General features: G+C 37.6%; 1 protein-coding gene across 7 annotated transcripts in view; it reads left to right on the top strand.

Moving 5' to 3' along the window:
• The window catches only part of ZRANB3 (zinc finger RANBP2-type containing 3), a 285,790-nt gene that overhangs the window by 196,586 nt on the left and 63,294 nt on the right, over window positions 1-25,910 (top strand). For all 7 annotated transcript variants that reach the window (XM_067025920.1, XM_067025924.1, XM_067025926.1 and 4 more), the window contains 2 exons: window positions 11,744-11,915; window positions 13,265-13,381. In XM_067025920.1, the coding sequence (XP_066882021.1) occupies window positions 11,744-11,915; window positions 13,265-13,381 (289 nt within the window). The remainder of the gene's footprint in view (window positions 1-11,743; window positions 11,916-13,264; window positions 13,382-25,910) is intronic.

Below are 25,910 nucleotides of genomic sequence, written 5' to 3'. Positions count from 1 at the left end.
TATATACACGGGGAAACCAAAAAATTTGTGTGACTCGCTTTATTGTGATATTCACTTTATTGTGGTGGTCTGGAACTGAACCCACAGTATCTCTGAAGTATGCCTCTAAAAACAAAATGGGGGTTAAAAAAATGGTTTTACGTCAACCCTTTTAATCCCCACCACCATTACCCTCAAGTTTAGCAATGTTATATTTTGCTGCATATTCTTCTAGCGCTGTTTCCATTATTATACAGACATACACATGTACACACACATATACATAATCTTTTGTATCAAACATATTACTCTATAACTTCTGTTTTTCATTTATTGTATACCTTTGACATTTTTCTTACTCCATACATATAATCTAACTGCTTCTTAATGAGTAGTTGCTTAATAGTCCATGTTTGGCATGACCTACATTTTATTCAACCATTCCCCCAAAATAGTGGACTTTCGCATTTTAGAAACTAAAGATCAGGAAAGAAATGGCTAAGACCTAAAGTCAGGAATGTTTCCTAGTCCCAGAATCTCCTGCTTTTGTACACCGTACTCCCCAACACACACACACACACACACACACACACACACACACACACACACACATTTGTTCTTTTTACTTCATTAAAAAAAGCCTCATAGACCTCTGAAAATTCCTTGGCCTTAGGCACGTAAAAGCTCCCCAGCCCAAGATTTCAAGCAGTCTAACATCAGCACAGGCACCCTTAGCTCAGAAGATCTGTTGCCCTAGTGGGCTTTGGGGAGGGAATCCTGGAAATGTGCAGGGTAGAGTCTGAAATATGCAACACCCCCTTTTTTAAATTAATAAACTTTATTTTTTAAGAGCAGTTGTAGGTTCTCAGCAAAATTGACTAGAAAGTACAGGGTGTTCCCATATACCCCCTGTCCTCACAAATGCACAACCTCCCACACTATTGAAATTCTGCAACACAATGCACATTTGTACTATTATTGAACTCCATTGACACATCATTATCACCCTATGTCCACAGTTTACATTAGGGGTCACTCTTGGTATTACACATTCTGTGGGTTTTGACAAAGGTGCAGTGGCATGTATCCACCTTTGTTAGAATAGTTTCACTGCCTTAAAGATTCTCTGTGTTCCACCTAATCATCTCTCCCTCCCCTGTAAACCCTAGCAACCATTTTTCTTTTTAGTATCTCCGTAGTACCTTTTCAAGAGTGTTATTTGGTTGGAATCATATAGTGTTGCCTTTTCATATTAACTTCTTTCACTTAGTTATATGCATTTAAGTTTCTTCCACATTTTTTCATGACTTGATAGTTCTACCATTTTGCATTCCCGCCAGCAATGAATGAGATTTCCTATTGCGCCACATCCTTGTCAGCATTTGGTGTTGTCAGTGTTTTGAATTTTAGCCATTCTAATAGATGAGTGTAGTGGTATCTCATTGTTTTAATTTGCAATTCCCTAATGACTTATGATGTTGTAAATCATTTCATATGCTTACTTGAAATCTGTATATCTTTCTTGGTGAGATGTCTGTTCAGGTCTTTTGTCATTAAAAAAAAATTATTTATTTATTTATTTATTTTTGGCTGCATTGGGTCTTCATTGCTGTACGCGGGCTTTCTCTACTTGCGGGAGGGGGGGCTACTCTTTGTTGTGGTTCGCGGGCTTCTCGTTGCGGAGCATGGGCTCTAGGTGTGCGGACTTCAGTAGTGGCAGCTCATGGGCTCAGTAGTTGCGGAGCACAGGCTCCACAGCGCAGTCTCAGTAGTTGTGGCGCACGGGCTTAGTTGCTCCGTGGCATGTGGGATCTTCCCAGACCAGGGTTTGAATGTGTCCCCTTCATTAGCAGGCAGATTCTCAACCACTGCACCACCAGGGAAGTCCTGTCATTTTATTTTATTTATTTATTTATTTTTAATTTTTTTTATTTTTTTGCAATACGTGGGCCTCCCACTGCTGTGGCCTCTCCTGTTGCGGAGCACAGGCTCCGGATGCGCAGGCTTAGCGGCCATGGCTCACGGGCCCAGCCGCTCCGTGGCATGTGGGATCCTCCCAGACCAGGGCACGAACCCGCGTGCCCTGCATTGGCAGGCGGACTCTAAACCACTGTGCCACCAGGGAAGCCTGCTGTCATTTTAAAATTGAGTTACTTGTTTTCTTATTCTTGGGTTTTAAGAGTTCTTTGTATATTTTGGATAATAGTCCTTCATTATCGTGTCTTTTGCAAATATTTTTCTCAGTCTGCGGTTTATCTTTCCATTCTCTTCACATTGTTTTTCAAAGAGTAGAAGTTTTAATTTTAATGAAGTCCATCCAGCTTATCAATTATTTCTTTTATATATCATGCCTTTGGTATTGTATTTAAAAAGTCATCACCATACCATGGTCTAGCAACACTATACTGCTTCATGAGTAGTACAAGTATCTTATATTAACAAAATAATCCTCATTCTTCCCTCTAGTACCTTGTATCATTGCTGTCACTCATTTCAGTTATACATAAGCATATATATAGAGAGATAATGGAATATACTGTTGCTAATATTATTTTGAGCAAACTGATCTATTAGATCAATTAAAAATAAGAAAAATAAAAGTTTTTATTTTACTTTCACTCATTCATTCTCTAATTCTCTTGCCTTCTTTATGTAGATCTGATATTCTGACCTCTATCATTTTTCTCTTTCTGAAGATCATTTATTTATTTATTTTCTCTTCACAGAGACTTTTATTTTCCTCACTTGGTTCTTTTTTTTTTAACATCTTTATTGGAGTATAATTGCTTTACAGTGGTGTGTTAGTTTCTGCTATATAACAAAGTAAATCAGCTATACATATACATATATCCCCATTTGTCCTCCCTCTTGTGTCTCCCTCCCACCCTCCCTATCCCACCCCTCCAGGTGGTCACAAAGCACCGAGCTGATCTCCCTGTGCCATGTGGCTGCTTCCCACTAGCTATCTATTTTACATTTGGTAGTGTATATATGTCCATGCCACTGTCTCACTTCATCCCAGTGAAGATCTTCATTTAATATTTCTTGCAAAGAAGGTCTTATGAACAAATTCCTTCAATTTTTGTTTGTCTGAGAAAGTCTTTGTTTCACCTTGACTTTTGATGGATAATTTTGCAGGGTACAGAATTCTAGGTGGTGGGGTTTTCTCTGAACACTTTAAATATTTTACTCTACTCTCTCCTTGCTTTCTTTCAGAGGAGAAGTTATATATAATTCTTATTTTTGCTCCTATATTTGTAAGGTGTTTTATTTTTTTTCCTGACTTCTTTCAATGTTTTTTCCCTTATTTTTGATTTTCTGAAGTTTGAATGTGGTATGCCTCGGTGTAGTTTTTTGGATGTTTATACTGCTTGATATCCTCTGAGCTTTCTGGATTTGTGGTTTGGTATCTGACATTAACTAGGGGAAATTTTCAGTCATTATTATTTCACTCATAACTTTCATGATTATGAGTCTGGGGCTGACAATTGAGAGAGTATGAGATAATAGGGAGAGAAACTGATAACTAATTTCCCATATTTAGTGATGTTTTATGACTATCATCTAATCTCATAAAACTGATAAAGCATGAGAGACTCCTGGTTTAGTGTCATATTTCCAAGCTGAATTTTTAAGAACACTTAAAAACCATAAGAGGGACTTCCCTGGTGGTCCAGTGGGTAAGACTCCATGCTCCCAATGCAGGGGTCCTGGGTTCAATCCCTAGTCAGGGAACTAGATCCCACATGCATACAGCAACTAAGAGTTTGCATGCAGCAAGTAAGAGTCTGCATGCCACAATTAAGAACTCTGCATGCCGCAACTAAGAAGTCTGCATGCTGCAACTAAGAAGTCCACATGCTGCTACTAAAAATATCCTGGGAACGTCCCTGGTGGTCCAGTGGCAAAGAGTCTGCCTTACAATGCAGGGGACGCAGGTTTGATCCCTGGTCAGGGAACTGCGATCCCACATGCCATGTGGCAAGTAGGCCCACACGCCGCAAGTAGAGCCCACGTGCTGCAAACTACAGAGCCCATGTGCTCTGGAACCTGTGTACCACAACTACAGAGGCCATGTGCCCTGGAGCCTGCCTGCCACAACTAGAGAAGAGAAAACCCGCACGCCACAACCAGAGAGAAGCCCATGCACTGCAACAAAGAGCCTGTATGCCACAACTAAGACCTGACACAGACAAAATTAAATTAAATTAATAAATAAATAATAAATCTTTAAAAAAAAAAAAGATCCTGCATACTGCAATGAAGACCTAGTGCAGTCAAAATAAATAAATAAATAAACAAATAAATCGTAAAAATAAAGTAAGAGTTTATGGTATTGGAAGGGGGAAACATCATTGCTCATATTTTTCTTGAAAGTTTTTAAGGAAAGGAATAATATAATTTGCATTTTAGAAACTCAACTTAGTGTTGTGTGGGAGCAATTAGAAGGTAGGAGATGGACTAATTTATAACTACCAACGTGCCTTAATGTACACCTATCCAGGTAAAGAGAATTTGACTGTATGAGGAGTTCTGTTTAATACCTTTTTTTAGCTTATGAGCTATTTTTTCACATTTTATTTGTGGTAAGAGTCACTGTTCTGCCATCTTTGTAGCTATGTTGTATTGCATGTCATGTTACATTTACCTTCATAATACTTACAGTTTTCTAATGTAAGGCATTTAAGATCTTGTGCATTCATCTTCCTCAAATGTTGTGGAGGTTTTGTTCGTTTACTTTATTTGGTCTTTATTGCTCCTTATGGGCTTTTATTTATTTACTTTGTGTTAAAGATTGACATGCACAAATATTAAATAACTTTTTTTCTCAGAATTTAGTCTTACATATATAGTACATAATAGGTGTAAATGACCATAATAAGAGCAGGGAAGTAGTAGTATTGTAGAGCAGTGTTTCTCAACCCTGTTGACCTAATGCCCATGTTTTGTAATAAATATTGTGTAATGCTCCCCTTATACTGAAACAAAATACATAGATATAATAATCTATGTCTACTGGTAATTTTTAAAAAAACTAATACAACCCAGCATAACACAGGGGAAAAATAAAAATTATGTGAACTAAAATAAAATAATATGTACTTTTGAATGTAAGTAGATAGGAGCTTTTCCATTTGTAATTTTCTTGTTTCTAGTTGTGGTCTTTTCCACCTAGAGATGTTCCTTTAGCATTTGTTGCAAAGCTAGTCTGGTGGTGCTAAATTCTCTTAGCTTTTGCTTGTCTATAAAACTTTTGATTTTGTATTTTCTTGATTCGTGCCTCTATTCTTTTTCTGAGATGTTGTATCATCTGGACTATCATTACTCTGAATTCTTTTCCAGGTAGATTGACTCTCTCCACTTCACTTAGTTGTTCTTCTGGGGTTTTGTCTTGTTCCTTCATCTGGAACATATTCCTCTACTGTCTCATTTTGTCTAACTTTTTGTGATTGTGGTTTCCATTCCACAGGATGCAGGGTTATAGTTCTTCTTGCTTCTGCTATCTGCCCCCTCATGGATGAGGCTGTCTAAGAGGCTTTGCAGGCTTCCTGCAGGGAGGGACTGGTACCTGCCCACTGGTGGGTAGAGCTGGTTCTTGTCCCTGTGGTGGGCAGAGCCATGTCAGGGTATGTGTTTATTGGGAAGCTGTGTGCTTAGAAGACTTTAAGCAGCCTGTCTGCTGTTGGGTGGGGCTGTGTTCCCACCCTGTTGGTTGTTTGGCCTGAAGCGTCCCAGCACTGGAGCCTGCAGACTGTTGGCTGGGGCCAGGTCTTGGTGAGAAAATGGTGGCCTCCAGGAGGGTTCACACCAATGAGTATTTCTCAGAACTACCGCCACCCATGTCCTTGTCCCCACAGTGAGCCACACCTGCTCCCCGCCTTTTCAGGAGACCTTCCAATACTATCAAATAACTCTGGCCCAGTCTCTTATGAGGTCACTGATTTTTTCCCCTGGGTCCTGGTGCACACGAAACCCTGTGTGTGCTCTCCAAGACTGAAGTTTCTGTTTCCCCCAGTCCTGTGGAATTCCTGCAGTCAAACCCCACTGACTGGCAAAGCCAGATTCTCTGGCTGGGGAGCCAGAGAACTTTCACTCCTGTGGGAGAATTTTGTGATATAATTATGTTCCAGCTTGTGGGTTGCCCACCTGACATGTATGGGATTTGATTTTATCACAGTTGTGCCCATCCTATGTCTTGTTGTGGCTTCTTCTTTGTCTTTGGATGTGGGGTATCCTTTTGTGTAGGTTCCAACATTTTTTTGTCAATGGTTGTTCAACAGTTAGTTATGATTTTGGTGTTTCTTTAAGAAGAGGTGAGCTGACATCCTTCTAGTCCACCGTCTTGTCTGTATAATCATTAGATAGGAATGACTACACTGGAAGTTAATTTAAAAAAGAGTGAAATATGTATATTTATATACTGGATTTTATTGAATCTAAGACAGCCTTGATTATAATATGCACTATTATTTTACATACCACTGAGGGAAGAACTGCTACACTTAAACTAATACTTCTCTGTGAATTTCAGAGATATTAAAAGGGGGAATCAGAATCATAAAATTGATGAAAGTTGATGTCTGTATGGAATCATTACAAATGCTTGCTCTACAAATACAAGCTAATATAGCTGTGTGTGTTTGCAAGGCAGCTACTTCAGTGTCACTGTTGCCAGTGACATGATTTTCCAAAATGGCAAACAACTTTGGGTTAATTTTCTAATAAAGCAAAGTACAATATTCTTTTGCATTTACAGCATTTATGGTTCCTAGAAAATCCATTTTATATTAACACTGTACCAAAAATACTTTGTCCTTACAACCCTGATTCTTGATTCTTACTGCCTTCTCTTAAACATAAAACAGCAGCTTCGTGGCTTTAACCCTGCTCTTGTCTTTACGTTTTTGTTCTGTTTCTGGACTACGGAGGCATTTACCTTGTCTTTATCCCCAAATGTGGGTTTTTGTTTTCTCTTTATGTTTTACCTATCCTGAGTTTGAAGCAAAGAGGATAAATCAAAGCCTGAACTTACTGACCCTATTTGCTTGCAAGTCTTTTTATTTGAAGTTTAAAAACTATTGCATGTGTCACTTTGATTTTTTAAAAATTCATTAAGAATATAGTCCTAAAAATAAAAACCAGCAGCTAAATGCTATAGGCAGCCATCTATACAAAAGTAAGTTTGAGTGGCTACAATAAAAGTAGATGGTGAATAGCTCCTATTAGGGAAAGGCTGGTCACCTTTCTTTATTCACAGTGTGCATCATTCTGCCCAACATCAAGTAACAACATGCTATAAGGTCCCACTTCTAATGTTATTTAACACAACAAGTTAAATAACATTAGGACTTAACATCTGAAATAAATGGTAACTTAAGCAAACAAAATTATAAATAGAAACAAGTGAAAAGACAGCCCACAGAATAGGAGAAATTGTTTGTAAATCATACATTTTATACGGGACTTGTATCTAGATATATTAAGAATTCGTACAACTCAGTATGACAACCGAATTCAAAAACGGGTAAAGTATTTAAATAGACATTTCTCCAACAAAGACATACAAATGACCAATGAGCACATGAAAAAAATGCTTGACATCATTAGTCATCAGAGAAATAGAAATCGAAACCTCAGTGAGATACCACTTCATACCCACTAGCATGGCTACACTCAAAAAGTCACATGACAAGTGCTGATGAATATGTGGAGAAATTGGAATCCTTGAACACTGCTGGTTGGAATGTAAACTGGTCTAGCTACTTTGGAAAACAGTCTAGCGCTTCCTCAAATGATTAAACATAGAATTACTGTGCAAGCCAGCCATTCAACTTCTAGGTATATACCCAAGAGAAATGAAAGTATATGTCCGCAAAAAACTTGTACATGAATTTTGATAGCAGCATTGTTTATAAAAGCCCAAAGTTGGAAACAACCCAAACGTCTATCAACAGGTAAATGAATAAACAAAATGTGGTATATCTATACAATGGAATATTATTTGCTACAACATGGATGAATCTTGAAAATATTATGCTAAGTAATAGAAGCTAGTCACAAAAGACTATACAGTGCTGTATGATTCCATATATATGAAAATTCAGAATTGGAAAATCTTTAGAGACAGAAAATAGATTAGTGGTTGCTATGGGCTAGGTAGACAGGACAGCAGTTAAATGAGTGATAGCTAAAGGATACGAGGTTCCTTCTTTTTCTTTTTTTCTCTTAATAAATTTATTTGTTTTATTTATTTATTTTTGGCTGCGTTAGGGCTTCGTTGCTATGTGCAGTCTTTCTCTAGTTGCAGCAAGCAGGGGCTACTCTTCATTGTGGTGCGCAGGCTTCTCATTTCAGTGGCTTCTCATTGCGGAGCACAGGCTCTAGCCACACGGGCTTCAGTAGTTGTGGCTCACAGGCTCTAGAGTGCAGGCTCAGTCGTTGTGGCTCGTGGGCTCTAGAGCGCAGGCTCAGTAGTTGTGGTGCACAGGCTTAGTTGCTCTGCGGCATGTGGGATCTTCCCGGACCAGGGCTCGAACCCGTGTCCCCTGCATTGGCAAGCGGATTCTTAACCACTGTGCCACCGGGGAAGCCCGAGATTCCTTCCCGAGATGATGAAAATGTTCTAAAATTTACTGTGATGTTGGTAGTTGCCCATATCTGTGAATATACTAGAAACCGTTATTGTACACTTTAAGTGGGTGAATTGTATGGAATTATGTTTTTTGGGTTTTGTTTTTTGGGGTTTTTTTTGTGGTACGCGGGCCTCTCACTGTTGTGGCCTCTCCTGTTGCGGAGCACAGGCTCCGGACGCGCAGGCTCAGCGGCCATGGCTCACGGGCCCAGCTGCTCCGTGGCATGTGGGATCTTCCCAGACCGGGGCACGAATCCGTGTCCCCTGCATCGGCAGGCAGATTCTCAACCACTGCGCTACCAGGGAAGCCCCTGGAATTATGAATTGTATCTTCGTAAAGCTGTTTTTAAGAATAGAATATTCCAAAAAGTATGTATAATTTACATCAAATTTAAGGGGAAGAGACCAGGTCTTTACAGGTGGCATCTCTTAGCCCTCCCTCCCCTTCTCATTTGCCTTTTGCACCCCAAACTTGAGTCTAGGGGCTCAGAAGCATGTGGTATTGTCAACACTCTTTAAAGTCAATACCACCTCAAGGGGTGTGACTCCAGCTAAAAGAGAAGGAGTGAGGATTAGGGAGGGTGGATGAAAGGATTTCTCTAAACCATCATTTACACCAAGCATAGGGCTTGCAATCAACCAGTGGCAAAGCACCCAGGAGGCAATTGGCTACAAAAGCTTCTCTCAATAGAGTGCCTTCTCCTGGAGGGGTGAAGAAACCTCATTGTTACAGGCCTGGTACTGGTAGTGTGCGGCATCTGAAATTAGAGTGCTCGGACTTCAAAACAGACCTGTGCATGTGGTGCTCAACTATTTTGTGCTCTGCAGGAGGCAAGTGAGGCCTATGTGGTTAGCCTGTGTGACAACACCTGTGTGCTTTCTGTACCAAAGTGGAATAATTGTGCCAAAAGACCTCCACTTAGCATGTTGTACACTTGCCCAATGTTTTGCAAAGGTGGAGAATGTGCTTAAGAATTCATTTTAATGGCAACAAAAAAAGACCAACATCTTTTTCTCATTTTCTGTAGTCCTAAACATTAGATTTATTTTCCTGTTGTTTTTTTTTCCAGTTTTATTAAGATATAATTGACAAAAATTAGATTTTTTTTCTTTCTTTTTTTTTTTTTTTTTTTTACCGTGAGGTCAAAATGTACCTAAGTATCTTGATTGTGAATGGAAAAATAGGTGACAGAATTGATTATTGGCAAGTGTTGTTCCATTTTCATTAGTGTATAAAGTTTTAATATAAATATGGAGACATAAAGCATTAAAGGAAGTCAAAATATTTCAATAAACAAGTTTCAGTAATGCAATTTATAACAATTATAACTAAACCTATTAAATTGTTTACAGTGCCAGCCCCTTAGTTTTTTGAAACAAATACATTTCTTATTGATGACCACTAAGTGGTGTCTGTCATTTTATCATACACGGTAGTTCCATCCATTCACTGTATTTTTTTAATTCTACATGCAAATACATGATTTTAATGCTTTTGGTACTATTCCTGTATGTTTGCTATCAAAATACATTAAACAAAAAATAAAATCAATGTCAGCCAAGTTCCAGGTTTCTCAAAATGACACTGTTTGCATTATATACCACCAAATCCCACTAAAATGAGTAGTGATTTAATTTTTAATATTAGTAATTATAATACAACCTAACAGGAATTTTTCCTCTGTTAATTATTCTCCAGTAGCTATTTTTAGTAGTATTGGCCCCTGGAAGATGATTGGGAATTTTGTGGATTTGTGTGGGGTTGTCACAATGATTCGGGGATGCTATTAGGCCAGCTGTCCTGATGCCTAAGTTCAATAGATCCACTAGATTTAATACCTACCGCAGTGCTTGGTGCTTCCAACTCCTGATCTTCTCAGAGATCTAGAGGATAAGTTCCCTACTGCAAACATTTTAAGTTGTAGCTTACTTTCTTTTGTCGGGTCAGCTACTGCTCGTCTGTCTGAGTTACAAACGTTTGTTGAAATCACTTATCCTCTTATGTTTTCTCTCCCATCTCTCTTTCATAGTGCATTTGTACCTTTTTTTTTGTCCTTTGCTGTCAATCCAGTGGTTCAAAGGAAGAAGGGATCACCAAGGGATCTAATCTGCTGTTCTTAACAGTTCAATGGGAGATAATATTGCCTCCTAGAATTTGTGGAAATCATTTTAGTTGGTTTTGGTTGTTACGTATACTGGATGGTGTACTTGCAGTTAGTGCTTATTTAGGGCTAGATCTGCTAAATACATTGCCATGTGTGAGGTCATCCAAAATGCCAGTGGTATTCAGAGTTATCAGTTCATCCCACCCTTTTATTAACTCAGTATAAACACTATGTTTAAACACTAACATTTACTACAGCTGAGAGTAATGTGTAATCTTATTCATTACTATTTCTAAAGCTGAGCTTTTTGAAACTAATTTGCATTCAAAAATAAAAGTAAAGGGTCTTCCCTGGTGGTGCAGTGGTTAAGAATCCACCTGCCAGGGCTTCCCTGGTGGCGCAGTGGTTGAGAGTCCTCCTGCCGATGCAGGTGACACGGGTTCATTCCCCGGTCTGGGAAGATCCCACATGTCTCGGAGTCGCTAAGCCCATGTGCCACAACTGCTGAGCCTGCGCTCTGGAGCCCACGAGCCACAACTACTGAAGCCCGCATGCCACAACTATTGAAGCCTGTGCACCTGGAGCCTGTGCTCTGCAATGAGAGATGCCATCGCAATGAGAAGCCCTCGCACCGCAACGAAGACCCAACAGAGCCCTCAAAATTAATTAAATCTATAAAAATAATAATAATAAATGAATAAATAAATAAAAGTAAAGGGACTTCCCTGGCAGTCCAGTGGTTAAGACTTTGCCTTCCAATGCAGAGGGAGTGGGTTCGATACCTGGTCAGGGAGCTAAGATCCCACATGCCTCGCGGCCAAAAACACCAAAACATAAAAACAGAAGCAATATTGTAACAAATTCAATAAAGACTTTAAAAATGGTCCACATCAAAAAAAAATCTTACAAAAAAAAAGAAAGAAACAGCGTCATGGCTCCTTATCATTAAAAGGAAGAACACACTGGATAAATTGTTTTCTTACTCTAAAGTTCAGCTTTGCTACATGTGTTTTCTTTATATTAACAGATATTTTGGTAAAAGACCTCAGTGGGATTGCAGAGGGGCATCAAATCTTAATGAACTTCATCAGCTATTAAGTGACATAATGATTAGAAGATTAAAGGCTGAAGTTTTAACCCAGCTGCCCCCTAAAATCAGACAGCGTATTCCATTTGATCTTCCATCAGCAGCAGCCAAGGTGAGAACCCGTTTTTGATTGAGAGTCTTATTTGAAATCATTTTAAATTATACTGTGAAATATAGCACATATTTCATATTTCATAGAAGGAAAAGTCCACTTTCTTAAAATAGGTTTAATTAATAGAGCCATATGAATTGGCTTTGTATCATTTCAAGAAGAGAGCAGGAAGAATTTAAATTTAGTCATCAAATAATGTGAAAAGATTTAGTATCTTAGTCATTAAAAATATATTTCTGCTAAATAGAGAAAAGAAGCACTTCAATTACAACATAGACTTAGTATTAAGAATTCTAAGGGAGACGCAAGAGGGAAGAGGTATGGGGACATATGTATATGTATAACTGATTAACTTTGTTATAAAGCAGAAACTAACACACCATCGTAAAGCAATTATACTCCAATAAAGATGTTTTTTAAAAAAAGAATTCTAAGTATATGTAGAGTGTGAAGCCCAATAATTAGCAAGGGAAGTTCTTTTTCTTGCTGTAGGATTTTTTTTTTTTTTTAAGTATGAGTAGCTGTCTTCTAGGATAATTTGAATCCAGCCCCCTGTTCTTGAAATCCTAAAACTCTGTGATCATGTTGTAAGATGTAAAGTTCAACATATTAGAAACCAGAATTGGTAATACAAGATTAGGTAATCCTTGTCTACATTTACTTTTGGGGAGTACAGTGCTTTTATAGTCTCTGAAATTTCTTCAAATCTGGATATAACTTTGTCAACAAAGACTGTTTACTGCCTGTTTTGTCTTGAAAGCTGAGTCTAGGAATTTTGTAAACATTGAGCAATATATTATTGGTAAAATAAAAATGATCTGATTTTCTGTATCCATTATTTTAACAAAAGAAAAATAAGGGTTAATATATGACTGTGTTACATTTTATTTAACTAATATCCCCCAAGTCTTTATGCTTATTTTAAATAAATTCAATGCTTTTAGTAAAAAAATGCTTTGCTACCATATATATTTTTGCTACTGTGAGTTCTTTAAGTTTTTGTTTTTACATAAAATTTTTATTTTATTTAAAATTTTTCTTAAATTTTTATTTTTACTTTACTGCATGCTCCTCTGTAAGAGAAGGCTGCAGTTGTTTGATATATGATGTTAGCAAAGGACTTGGTTTCCTCCCACACCTTGTCATTGCTTTCTGTCATTAATGTAAACATGTGTCTGACCTACCTCCACACGGATTGATGTTTTTTAAATCAACACACTGGCACCTTTGAAAATTTTTCTTCATATATATATATTTCTATATAAAAAATAAGTAGGACGTGATTCATTATTGCATTAATTGCTATGTTCTTTATGCTGTATTTCTAATCATGATTATCTCCTACATAGGAATTGAATTCCAGCTTTGAAGAGTGGGAAAAATTAATGAGAGCTCCAAATTCAGGTGCCACCAAGACTGTCATGGGGTTGATTACTCGCATGTTTAAACAAACTGCTATTGCCAAGGTACTCATTGCTGGGCCATCATGTGTTTGTCTTGATACAAATTATTTAATGTATTTAATTTTTCTTAATTAAGCAGTTTATTTGCATACTGCAACATGTCTTTGCCATTTAATTTTTAATCTCTATTATGGAAAAATTCAAACATATTCAAAGTAAATAGTAGTATAATAGTAGTATAATGTATATATATATAGTATATAGTATATATAGTATATAGTAGTATAATGTTCATATATCGATCCTTTTCTATATATGGGTATACTTTGATGAGGAAGTATAATACATATTACACTTTCTCATTTAAAGGACTTACATATATTCATCTTTGTTGCCAGCTTTTTCCATGGTGTTCCTACATAATTGCTACAAATAATCTTTTTTTATGTAAGTCAATCATTTTTAATTGGTATTATGTTTTTAGATCCCTGCAGATAGATGTGTTCACATTCTGTTTGTCCAAAAGTGCAAATTAGAGGGTGTTAGAGTTTTTAAATCTCAGTATGACTCTCAAGTAGACGCATCACACATTGTCTGCTGTTTTTACCGGCATGGTTGAACTTATACATACTAATGAGTGTCATCTTTCTCCAATTCTGAGATCTTTTATAACATAATTTTTTAAATTTATTTTTGGCTGCATTGGGTTTTCATTGCTGCATGCAGGCTTTCTCTAGTTGTGGCAAGCGGGGGCTACTCTTCATCGTGGTGCACGGGCTTCTCATTGCGGTGGCTTCTCTTGTTGCAGAGCATGGGTTCTAGGCACGCGGGCTTCAGTAGTTGTGGTTCACAGGCTCTAGAGCACAGGCTCAGTAGCTGTGGCGCACGGGCTTAGTTGCTCCACGGCATGTGGGATCTTCCTGGACCAGGGATCGAACCCATGTCCCCTGCATTGGCAGGTGGATTCTTAACCACTCCACCACCAGGGAAGTCCCTATAACATAATTTTCTTTTTTTCCCTATAACATAATTTTTTAAAGAGAGGTTTATGAGTATAATTCACATACAGTGAAATTTGTCTTTTTAAAACATATTGTTTGTTGAGGCTTGACAAATACATATAGTCAGTTACCACTACAATCAAGGTAGAGAATATTTGCATTACCCCCGAAAGTTTCCTCATGCACCTTTGTAGTCATTTCCATCACACCTCCTTCTAGACTTTGGTGGTCACAGATCTGCTTTCTATCACTATAGTTTTGAATTTTCCAGAATGTCACAATAATGGAATCCTATAGTATGTAGCCTTTTGTCTGGCTTATTTCACTTAGCATAAAGCTTTTGAATATTGATCCATTAGTTTTTTCATTTATATTGCTGACCAATATTCCAATGTATGGATACATAAATATTTATATATCTATATTAATATAACAATTTTTAAAATTCCTTTACCACATAATGGCCATTTGGCATAGTCTCAGTTTGGGCTATTGTGAATAAGCCTGTTTTAATCATTCATGTACAAGTCTTTGTATGGACATATTTTCATTTCCCTTGAGTAAATATCTGGAACTGGGACTGCTGGGTCATATGGAAAGCATAGATTTAACTTCATAAAAAGCTGTGAAATTGTTTTTCCAAGTGCTGTATCATTTTGCATCCCTACTGGAAATGTATCAGAGTTCCAGTTGTCCTATATCTTTGTCAGCACTTAGTATTGTCAGTCTGTTTAATTTTAGTTATTTTTCTTGGTATGTAGTAGTGTCTTATGATTATTTTAACTTGCCTTTTCTTTTTTTTTTTTTTTTTTTTTTTTTTTGCGGTATGCGGGCCTCTCACTGCTGTGGCCTCTCCCGTTGCGGAGCACAGGCTCCGGACGCGCAGGCTCAGCGGCCATGGCTCACGGGCTTAGTTGCTCCGCGGCATGTGGGATCTTCCCGGACCAGGGCACGAACCCGTGTCTCCTGCATCGGCAGGCGGATTCTCAACCACTGCGCCACCAGGGAAGCCCTTAACTTGCCTTTTCTTAATGACTAATGATATTGAGCATATTTTCATGTGCCTTTTAGCCATTCATTTTTATTTTTTTGAAAAGTGTTCATATCAAGCCCATATTTATATTGGGTTGTAAGAGCCCTTGATATATTTTGGAAACAAATTCTCTAACATATATGTCATTTCCAAATAATTCTTCCAAGTCTGTAGATCCTATTTCAGTTTTATTTTTTTATATATATGTAAATTATTTTATTTTATTTTATTTATTTTTGGCTGCGCTGGGTCTTTGTTGCTGCGCACGGGCTTTCTTTAGTTGCAGACATTGGGGGGCTACTCTTTGTTGCAGTACTTAGGCTTCTCATTGTGGTGGCTTGTTCAGGGTGGAGGTTCAGTTTGTTTTCTGATTTGGGGTTTTTTTTGTTTGTTTGCATATGGATTTTCAGTTGTTCCAGCACTCTGTTGGAAAGACAGTTTTTCCCTCATTGAGTTATCTTGGCACCTTCATAAAAAATCACTTGGTTAGGGCTTCCCTGGTGGCGCAGTGGTTGAGAATCCGCCTGCCGATGCAGGGGACATGGGTTCGTTCCCCGGTCTGGGAAGATCCCACATGCCGCGGAGCGGCTAGGCCCATGAGCCATGGCCGCTGAGCCTGCGCGTCCGGAGCCTGTGCTCTGCAACGGGAGAGGCCACAACAGTGAGAGGGCCGCGTATCACACACAGAAAAAAAAAAAAAATTTTTTTTAAAAATCACTTGGTTATATATGTATAGGTCTGTTTCTGAACTTTCTATTCTGTTTCAGTGATCTATACATCTGACCTTACAGAATACTACATTGGCTTGATTACTCTACCTTTATTATAAGTCTTGAAATCACACAGTGTTCACCCCTACTTTATTCTTAATTCAAAATTGTTTTGTCCCTTATACTTCCTTTGCTTTTCCTTATGAGTTTTTAGAATTAGCTTAAGTATGTACAATTTTGATTGGAATTGTTTTGAATCTATGGATTAATTTGTAAGAATTGACTTCTGTTTTTAAATTGAGATACAGTTGACATACGACGTTATATTAGTTTCAGGTGTACAACATAATGATTTGATGCTTGTATATATTGCAAAATGATCACCACAGTAAGTTCAGTTATCATCCATCATCATGTATACTCACAAAAATTTTTTTCTTGTGATGAGAACCCTTAAGATCCACTCATTTTGCACCTTTCAAACATGCAATGCAGTGTCATTAACTACTGTCACCATGGTGTATATTAGGTCCTGTGACCCATTTATTTTATAACTGGAAGTTTGTACCTTTTAACTTCCTTTACCCATTTCACTCACTGTCCCCAACCCCTTGCCTCTGTCAACCACCAATCTGTTCTCTGTATCTGTGAGCTTGGTGGGGTGGGGGTTGGAGTTGTTTGTTTGTTTTTTAAGATTTCATATATAAGTGAGATCATAAGGTATTTGAGTTTCTCTGTCAGATTTATTTTGCTTACTAGCATAATACCCTCAACAATACATGTTGTTGCAAATGGCAAGATTTCTTTCTTTATTATGACTCAATTATATTCCATTGTGTATATATATACATACCTGTCGCTGCCAGCACGACCGAGGGCTCGAATTCAGGCGGCAAGGGGATGAGGAAAAAGTTTAGGAGGAAAGAGTGAGGACGGGAGGGACACCAGGAGCCATTGCAAACAAGTGTCCATTTTATTGTTTATATGCACAGCTTTTATAAAATGCAGTTACAGGGAGTTCAGGGAATTGAAGCATACTAGGTTCTGTTTAAGATTAGGTTAGTTTCTTTCTCGTGGGAACAGTCTGTCCTTCATCCTGCTAGCTTCTTGATAACAATATTTCTACCGTCTGTGTTTGCACCCAAAGTTTCTGTTATGACTGGGCATATTGTTCTTGACCTTGTGATAAACATTAGCAAAAAGGGGGCTTTCATCTGTCCAGAATGGGCTTCACTTGCACCTGTCATGCACTGATCACCTTGGGGGAAACGTGGGTTGGAGAAGTCCCAAGAGCGTTGGCTCAACCTTATTGAGGCATGCATGAATGCCTGCCTCTGTTTTGGGAACCTGTGCTCAATTGGTCATTCTCCTCCAGGCCGAATACCCTTAACGGGCATCGGGCATGGCGCGCTCCACACGTACCACATTTTTTTTTTTTTTTTTGGCTGATTTGGGTCTTAGTTGCTGTGCGCGGCTTTCTCTAGTTGCAGTGAGTGGGGGCTATGCTTCATTGCGGTGGGCGGGCTTCACATTGCAGTGGCTGCTCTTGTTGCAGAGCACGGGTTCTAGGCATGTGGGCTTCAGTAGTTGTGGTGGGCAGGCTGTAGAGTGCAGGCTCAGTAGATGTGGTGCACGGGCTTAGCATGTGAGATCTTCCCAGACCCAAGATTGAACCCATGTCCCCTGCATTGGCAGGTGGATTCTTAACCACCTAGCCACCAGGGAAGTCCCCTACGTACTACATTTTCTTTATCCATTTATACATCAGTGGACACTTACGTTGTCTTGGCTATTGTAAATAATGCTGCAGTGAACATGGGGGTGCATATATCTTTTCAAGTTAGTGTTCTCATTTTCTTGGATAAATAACTGAAAGTGGAATTGCTGGATCATACGGTAGTTCCATCTAAATTTTTGAGAAACCTCCACACAATTTTCCATATAAACTGCACCAATTTTCATTTCCACCAGTAGTGCACAAGGGATCCCTTTCTATACATTCTCGTCAGCACTCGTTACTTCCTCTCTTTTTGATAATAGCTGTTCTAACAGGTGTGAGGTGGTATTGAGTATTGACTTCTTAATATTATTCAATCTCCTGATCCATGAAAAGAGTATCTCTCTCTTTTGATTTAGGTCTTTAATTTCTCCCAGCAACGCTTTCTAATTTTCTTGAATACATTTTGTTAGATTTATTTCTAGGTATTTCATGTCTTTTTATGCTCTTGTAAATAGTACTTTTAAATTTAAATTTCTACTTTTTCATTGCTAAATACAGGATTTTTATTGATTTTTGTATATTGATCTTCTATTTTGTAACCTTGCTGCACTCACTTATTAGTTCTTATGGCTTTTTGGTAAATTCTTTGGGATTTTTTACATAGACATCATTTTGTCTGCATTAAAGGTACTTTTATTTCTTCCCTGTAATCTGTACGTCTTTTATTTATTTTTGTTGCCTATCACATTGAAGGAACAAAAGTACAATTTTGAACAGAAGTGGTAGGGTTGAATAGCCTTCCCTGCTGCCAGTCTTAGAAAGAAAGCGTTCAGTCTTTCACCATTGATTATGATGTTATCTTTAAGATTTTTACTGATGCCCTTTCCTAGGTTGAGAAAATTTCCTTCTTTTCCTAGTTAGTTGAGAGGAGAGATGAGACATATAAAATGTTTTCCTTTAGCAGAGCAGCAGTAAGAATGTAGCTACCATAAAAGTGGATAAGAAGAAAATAGCTTAAATGTAACAAAATTATAAAAGCTGAGCATAGGCTGCCATGACAGTCCAAAATAATAGGAGTTCCTGACACAGGGAGTCCATACTCACTCACAGGCTTTATTTCCATTGGCCTCTACCACATGCTGACTAGGAGATGAGAGAGCACTCCTACCGGTAGTATACAAGCACAATACCCTTCGTATTTCCTGGACCCTTTTCTCAACTCACACTAATCAAAAACCTTAATCCACTGTGAGAGAGGTAAAGTCCCCCTCCCTGAGCCTCCAAAGTCCAGTTCAGGATCAACTGCTTCTGGGGGATGAATAGAAACAAAAGCCATCTACACCTGGGAGTTGGGCAGGAAACCCTATTGAAATCAGGACCTTTATTAAGACAGAGATCTGTTACTACTGGAGGAGAAACAGGAACCTCAGTCCTGCCGAGGACCACCCACAGTTATATGACATAGTTTGGTTGTCTTAAGGGAGAGGGACAGAAACACCAGGAAAGCCACCCCTCCAAGACTCAGCTGGAGCAAAGGGCCTACCTTATACTGATGTGCTACCTGTAGATCCAAGAAATCTTCCATCCATTATCATGAACTGAACAATGAGAAACCATCAAGATTAATCTAGTACTGGGGGAGAGAGACATCCCTCTATAGTGCAGGCATGCAGGGACTGCTGAAAGCTTAGAGTGCAGTTGGGACAATTAGAAGAATTCTTGGCAAACATTTTCACAAGGTAGAAGCATCCCACTGTTGGGGGCATTTCAAATTTGTGGCGCACTGAAGGTAAAGCAAGAGAACCTAAATAGAACTCAGTATTGACTAGATTGTCACAGTTCCTCACATACTATCACCTTGATAGAAAAAGAAGCATGCCCTTTTTGGGTGTAAATATAATTTATCTCAGTCTGTCCTGTTCTTCCACCCATAATTTCTAGTATTCAATAGAAATTATGAAATAAACAAAAAGCAATTTTTAAAAAATCATCCATTGTCAAAGATAATGTAATCTATAAAGCCAGATGGAGAAATAACTCAGATTGTAGAACTATTAGACAAGGACTTTAAGAAAGCTATGAATAATATGTTAAAGGAGCTAGTAGAAAAGGTAAATAACATAAATGAAAAAGATGGAAAATTTCAGAATATAGAAACTGTAAAGACAGGAAAATGCTAGAAATAAAAACATAGTATCTGAGAAAAAAAATAATTCTTTCAATCAGCTTATAAGCCAATAGTTGAGATAAAAAGTAATCATAAAAAAATGTAAACTTTTTTTTTAATCCAAATTTCTTGCAGGGTATCTAGCCCCCATTTCTTTTTTAAAAAAATACATTTATTTATTTATTTATTTTTGGCTGTGTTGGGTCTTTGTTGCTGCATGCAGGCTTTCTCTAGTTGCAGCGAGCAGGCGTTACTCTTTGTTGCGGTGCACGGACTTCTCAATGTGGTGGCTTCTCTTGTTGCGGAGCACAGGCTCTAGGAGTGCGGGCCTCAGTAACTGTGGCATGTGGGCTCAGTAGTTGTGGCTTGCAGGCTCTAGAGCACAGGCTCAGTAGTTGTGGCACCTGGGCTTAGTTGCTCCTTGGTATGTGGGATCTTCCCAGACCAGGATATTTATCTTAGAGAAATGAAAACTTGGGTTTACACAAACATCTTTACAATAATTTATTTATAATAACCCCAAACTTGGAAACAACCCAAATGTCCTTCAAACAAATTGTAGTACATTCATATAATGGAAGACTCAATTAAAAGGAATGAACTATTGAAAAATGCAAAAGCATTATACTTAGTGAAAGAAGCCAATATCAAAAGTTTACATACATTGTGGCACCATTTTTATAACATTTTAAAAATGCTAGAATTATAGTGATAGAAAATATCATTATTCCAATGTAATTTTCTGGTGTTGATATTATACTATAATTATATAAGAAGTGATCATTAGGGAAAGCTAGGTTAAGGGTACATGGGAACTCTGTATTATTTTTGCAGCCTCTCATTTGTCTAAACTTACTTCAAAATAAAAAGTTTTAAGATGTATATTTAGTGGACACAATAAAGTAATCTAATGACAGAAAAAATTCAAGTTAATCCAAAAGAAGAAAAGGAAGATAAAGGAACAAAGAACAACTACATCAAATAGAAAGCAACTTACAAAATGGTAGATTTAAATCCAGTTTTATCAATAATTGTATTAAGTGTAAATGCTCTAAACCCAGCAATTAAAAGACAGGAATTGTCAGACTGCATAAATTATATGATATCTATAAGAAGTTCTCTTTAAGTACAAAGGCTAAAGGTTAAAAATAAATGGATGAAAACAATAATCAAAAGAAAGATGAAGTAAATATATTAATATGAAATGATGTAGGCTTCCTAGCAAAGAATATTACCAGGATTAGAGAGGAAACTTACATAAAGATAAAGGAGTCAATTCTTTCTGACTCATAATAGTCAGAAATATGTGCATATCTATTAACTAAAACTATTTTGGAAAACAGAAGAGGAATAAATATCTCTCAAATAATTTTATGAAGTGGAATTACTCTGATACCAAAACCACACAGACACATCAGAATAGACCTACAGACCAGTATCCTTTATGAATATAAAAATTCTTAACAAAATATTTGCAAATTAAATCCACCAGTATGTTACAAAGTATTTATACCAGCAATGCAAGGTTTGTATAAATTGGATTAATTAATCATGGTATTTCACCACATTAACAAAGTAAAAATGGAAAACCATTTGATTATCCCAATGAAAACATTTGATAGAATTCCACATCCATTCATGATAAAACATTTCAGTAGACTAGGAGTAGAAAGGGACTTCCTCATCCCAGTAAAAGGCATTTTTGAAAAACTTACAACTAACATCATAGTTAATGCTCAAAGACTGAGTGCTATTCCCTAAGATCAGGAACAAAATAAAGTCTGCTCTCACCACTTCAGTTCATCACTGTTTGCTTCAACATTGTTTTCATAACTGTGCAATAGCCTAGAAAAAGGAATAAAAGGTATGCAGATTGAGAAGGACAACATGATTGTCTACATAGAAAATCAAAGAACACTTCAAGCTACTAGAACTAATGATTGAATTTATCACGGTCACAGGATTCATGTTCAAGATACAAAAATCATTTGTAGTTCCATATACTAGCAATGAAAAATTGGAAATTGAAATTTGTAAATTACGATTTACAATAGCATCAATAAACATGAGCTAATTTTGGAATAAATTCAGCAAAAAATATATTCAGTGAAAACTATGAAACATTGTTTAGAGAATATAAAGCAAACAAATTACAAGATAGATCGTGTTCATGAATCAGAAGATTTGATATTGTTAAGATGCCTGTTCTTTGTAAATTAATTTATATACTCAATACAGTGTTAATCAAAATCCCTGTAGTTTTTTTATTGAAATTGACAAACTGAATGTAAAATTTATGAAGCAACACAAAGGACTTACTGTTGCCAAAATAATTCTGAATGAAGTTGGGAGACTCACACCACATAATATAAATAGTTACTATAAAGTTACAGTGATAGGGCTTCCCTGGTGGCGCAGTGGTTGAGAGTCCGACTGCCAATGCAGGGGGCGCGGGTTTGTGCCCCAGTCCGGGAGGATCCCACGTGCCGCGGAGCGGCTGGGCCCGTGAGCCATGGCCGCTGAGCCTGCGCGTCCGGAGCCTGTGCTCCGCAACGGGGGAGAGGCCACAACAGTGAGAGGCCCTCGTACCACCAAAAAAAAAAAAAAAAAAGTTACAGTGATAAAACTTTGTGATATTGGCATAAGAATAGGCATTTAATGAACCGGAAAAGAGAGATAAGAAATAGCCATTCATACCGATTGTCAACTGATCTTAGGAAAGGGGACAAGATAACCCAATAGGGAAATGATAGTCTTTTCAACAAATGGTACTAGGACAATTAGATATCCATAAGAAAAAAAAAAAAAGAGCCTTGATCATTATTTCACACCATACATAAAAATTAACTTGAAGGGAATCATAGACTTAAATATAAAAGATAATTTATAAAACTTTTATAGAATACATATTTTAAAATATCCCATCCTTTGGGTAGGAACATTTTTTTAGATAGGATACAGAAAGCACATACTTTAAAGGAAAAACAATTGGGACTCAAAACTTTAAAATTTATGGTGTTTAAAATTATTGTGTATGAAAGACACTGCTGTGAAAATGCTAATGCAAAATATAGATTGAAAGAAAATATTTGCAGTACATTCCCCCTGTTCCATTTTCCCATATCATAATTTTTGGTTTTATCAGTGTTCATCGTTTACAGTATAATGACTGTTAAACATTTCACAGTTGAGCTATAATTACATTTCTTTGACAGCTATTGTTTTTCTTAGAGTTAATAACTATCTTGTTTTTTGTTTGTTTGCTTGCTCACTTAGCTTTCTTTCTACTTCGTGCTGAGTATAGAATGCTGCTTAAAGGAAAAGAATATATATGAGAACCTTTTAGATAATTTCCTGCGTGTGTAAGAAACCCTAGTTGGAAGTCAGAAGTGTTGATAGTCGATAGGAAGTTGCACCTAATTCCTAGGATCCTTGAAGAAAAAGAAAGGAGATGAAAAGTCAGTTGTCCCAGATTGGAATATATTCCCAAAGATTATTGGTAGCAGAAGGCTACCCCGACTTCCTACATTATAGATGTAGGTAACTTTGAGGGGAAGTATCTGGTTATTACATTTAATATTGTTTTCATGGGAAAATGTGTTTCAGAGTTCTCCCAAACCTATTTGTAAATGAACTTCTGAAATACCACAGATTATAAGTTGGTTACTATGTTGTGTGCATACTAACAGTTGAAGCTTCCTTTCTTTGGCTAAATGTTTTCCTAATTCAACAGACATTTATTGAGTCCTTACTGTGTGGCAAGGATTATGCTTGGTGCTAGAGATGCATGGTGAACAAGACATAGTGTAGATTATCTCTACACTGTGGAACTATGTAGTAGGAACTATGTTGTTCCTACCTCTCAAGGAACTTGGAGTCTGTTGGGGAAGACAGTAAAAGTAAATGTTCAACTACAATAGAGCATATTTAGGGCTTAAAAAACAGAATATTTTGGAAGGACATGGTAGAAGATACTTGGCCAAGTCTTGGGGATTCAGGAAAAATGTTCCAAGGAATGAACAAGTTAAGATTTAGGAAACCAAAGTGGAGGGGAGTGAAATGGGAATGGGATGGAGCTGATGGAATGTATTTCAGCACATGAATTATTTGTGCAGACTCACAAAGATTAACCAGGAATGGTATATTTAGGGAACCAAAAGTAAGTCATCATGGCAAAAGCCTAGTATGTCAGAGAGGAATTCTGAGAGAGACTAGGTTGGAGACCACAGAGAGCAGTACCACATCATGAAGGTCACAGTTCACAGTGTGTAATTTATCCTAAGGGTTCTGAGCAATCAGATATTGTGGAGTAGAGTAAAATGATCAGATTTGTGCTTTAGAAAAGGAACTGTACTACAGGCATCCCTCATTTTGTTGAGTCTCACTTTATTGCACTTTGCAGATAGCATACTTTTTTACAAACTGAGGGTTTGTGGCAGCCCTGCATCCAGCAAGTCTTACTGGTATTTTTCCAACAGCATTTGCTAACTCGTGTCCCTGGGTCACATTTTGGCAATTCTCGCAATATTTCAAAATTTTTCATTATTACTATATTTGTTATGGTGATCTGTGATCAGTCATCTTTGATGTTGATACTGTAATTGTTTTGGGGTTCCTTGAACAGTGCCCATATAAGACAGTGAAGTTAACCAATGAATGTTGTGTGTGTTCTGATTGCTCGCCAGCCAGCCATTTCCCCCATCTCTCTCCTCCTCGGGCCTCACTATTTGCTGAGACACAGCAATATTGAAATTAGGTCAGTTAATAACCATACAATGGCCTCTAAGTGTTCAAGTGAAAGGAAGAGTTACATGTCTCTCATCTCACTTTAAATTAAAAGATAAGAATGATTAAGCTTAGTGAGGAAGGCATGTTGAAAACTGAGATAGGCTGAAAGCTAGGCCTCTTGCACCAAACAGTTAGCCAGGTTGTAACTGAAAAGGAACAGTTCTTGAAGGAACTTAAAAGTGTTACCCCAGGGACTTCCCTGATGGTCCAGTGGTTAAGACTCCTCGCTCCTAATGCAGGTGGCCTGGGTTCAATCCCTGGTCAGGAAACTACATCCTGCATGCCACAACTGAATATCCTGCATGCCACAATGAAGATCCTGTGTGCCGCAAGTAAGACCCGGTGCAGCCAAATAAATAAATAAATGCACATGTATATATATTAATAGACATTAATTATTATATATTATTATGTGTGTATATGCATACATAAATGCATATATATATATGTATATATATATATATAAACTCTAGTGAACACACAAATGATAAGAAAGGAAAACTGTCTTACCGATGATATGGAGAAAGTTTTAGCGGTCTGGATAGGAAATCAAACCAGCCACAACATTCCCTCAAACCAAAGCCTAATCTAGAGCAAGGCCCTAACTCTCAATTCTTTGAAGGCTGAGAGAGGTGAGGAGGCTACAGGAGAATACAGTAAGTCCCCTACATATGAACTTTCAAGTTGCAAACTTTCAAAGATGTGATCATGTGTTCGTGTGTCCAGTCACGTAAGTTAGTTCACAGTCTGGCATACATTATCACGTGCATGCATCCTCTACAAGTGGTTGTGCTTTTCTATACTTTACTGTACAGTCCTCTATAGAGTACAGCAGTACAGTATCTTTATTTCCAGCCCAGGATGTCCAGAAGCAAGCATAAAAACAGCAGTATATAGCCAATTGTGTTAGTTGAGTATCTAGGCTAACTTTGCTGGACATACAGACATGCTCTCAGAATGGAACTTGTTCATATGTAGGGGACTTACGTAGTTTGAAGGTAGCAGAGGTTGGTTCATGAGGTTTAAGAAAAGAAGTCATCTCTGTAACATAAAAGTACAAGGTGAAGCAGCGAGTGCTGATGTAGAAGCTGTAGCAAGTTATCCAGAAGCTCTAGCTAAGATAATTAATGAAGGTGGCTACCTTAAACAACAGATTTTCAATGTCGGTGAAAC

The sequence above is a fragment of the Kogia breviceps genome, chromosome 2 (genome assembly GCF_026419965.1).
Source record: "Kogia breviceps isolate mKogBre1 chromosome 2, mKogBre1 haplotype 1, whole genome shotgun sequence".
Classification (NCBI taxonomy): domain Eukaryota; kingdom Metazoa; phylum Chordata; class Mammalia; order Artiodactyla; family Physeteridae; genus Kogia; species Kogia breviceps.
Note: the sequence above shows the minus strand (reverse complement) of the source record. Positions and strands in the feature narration are given on the sequence as shown.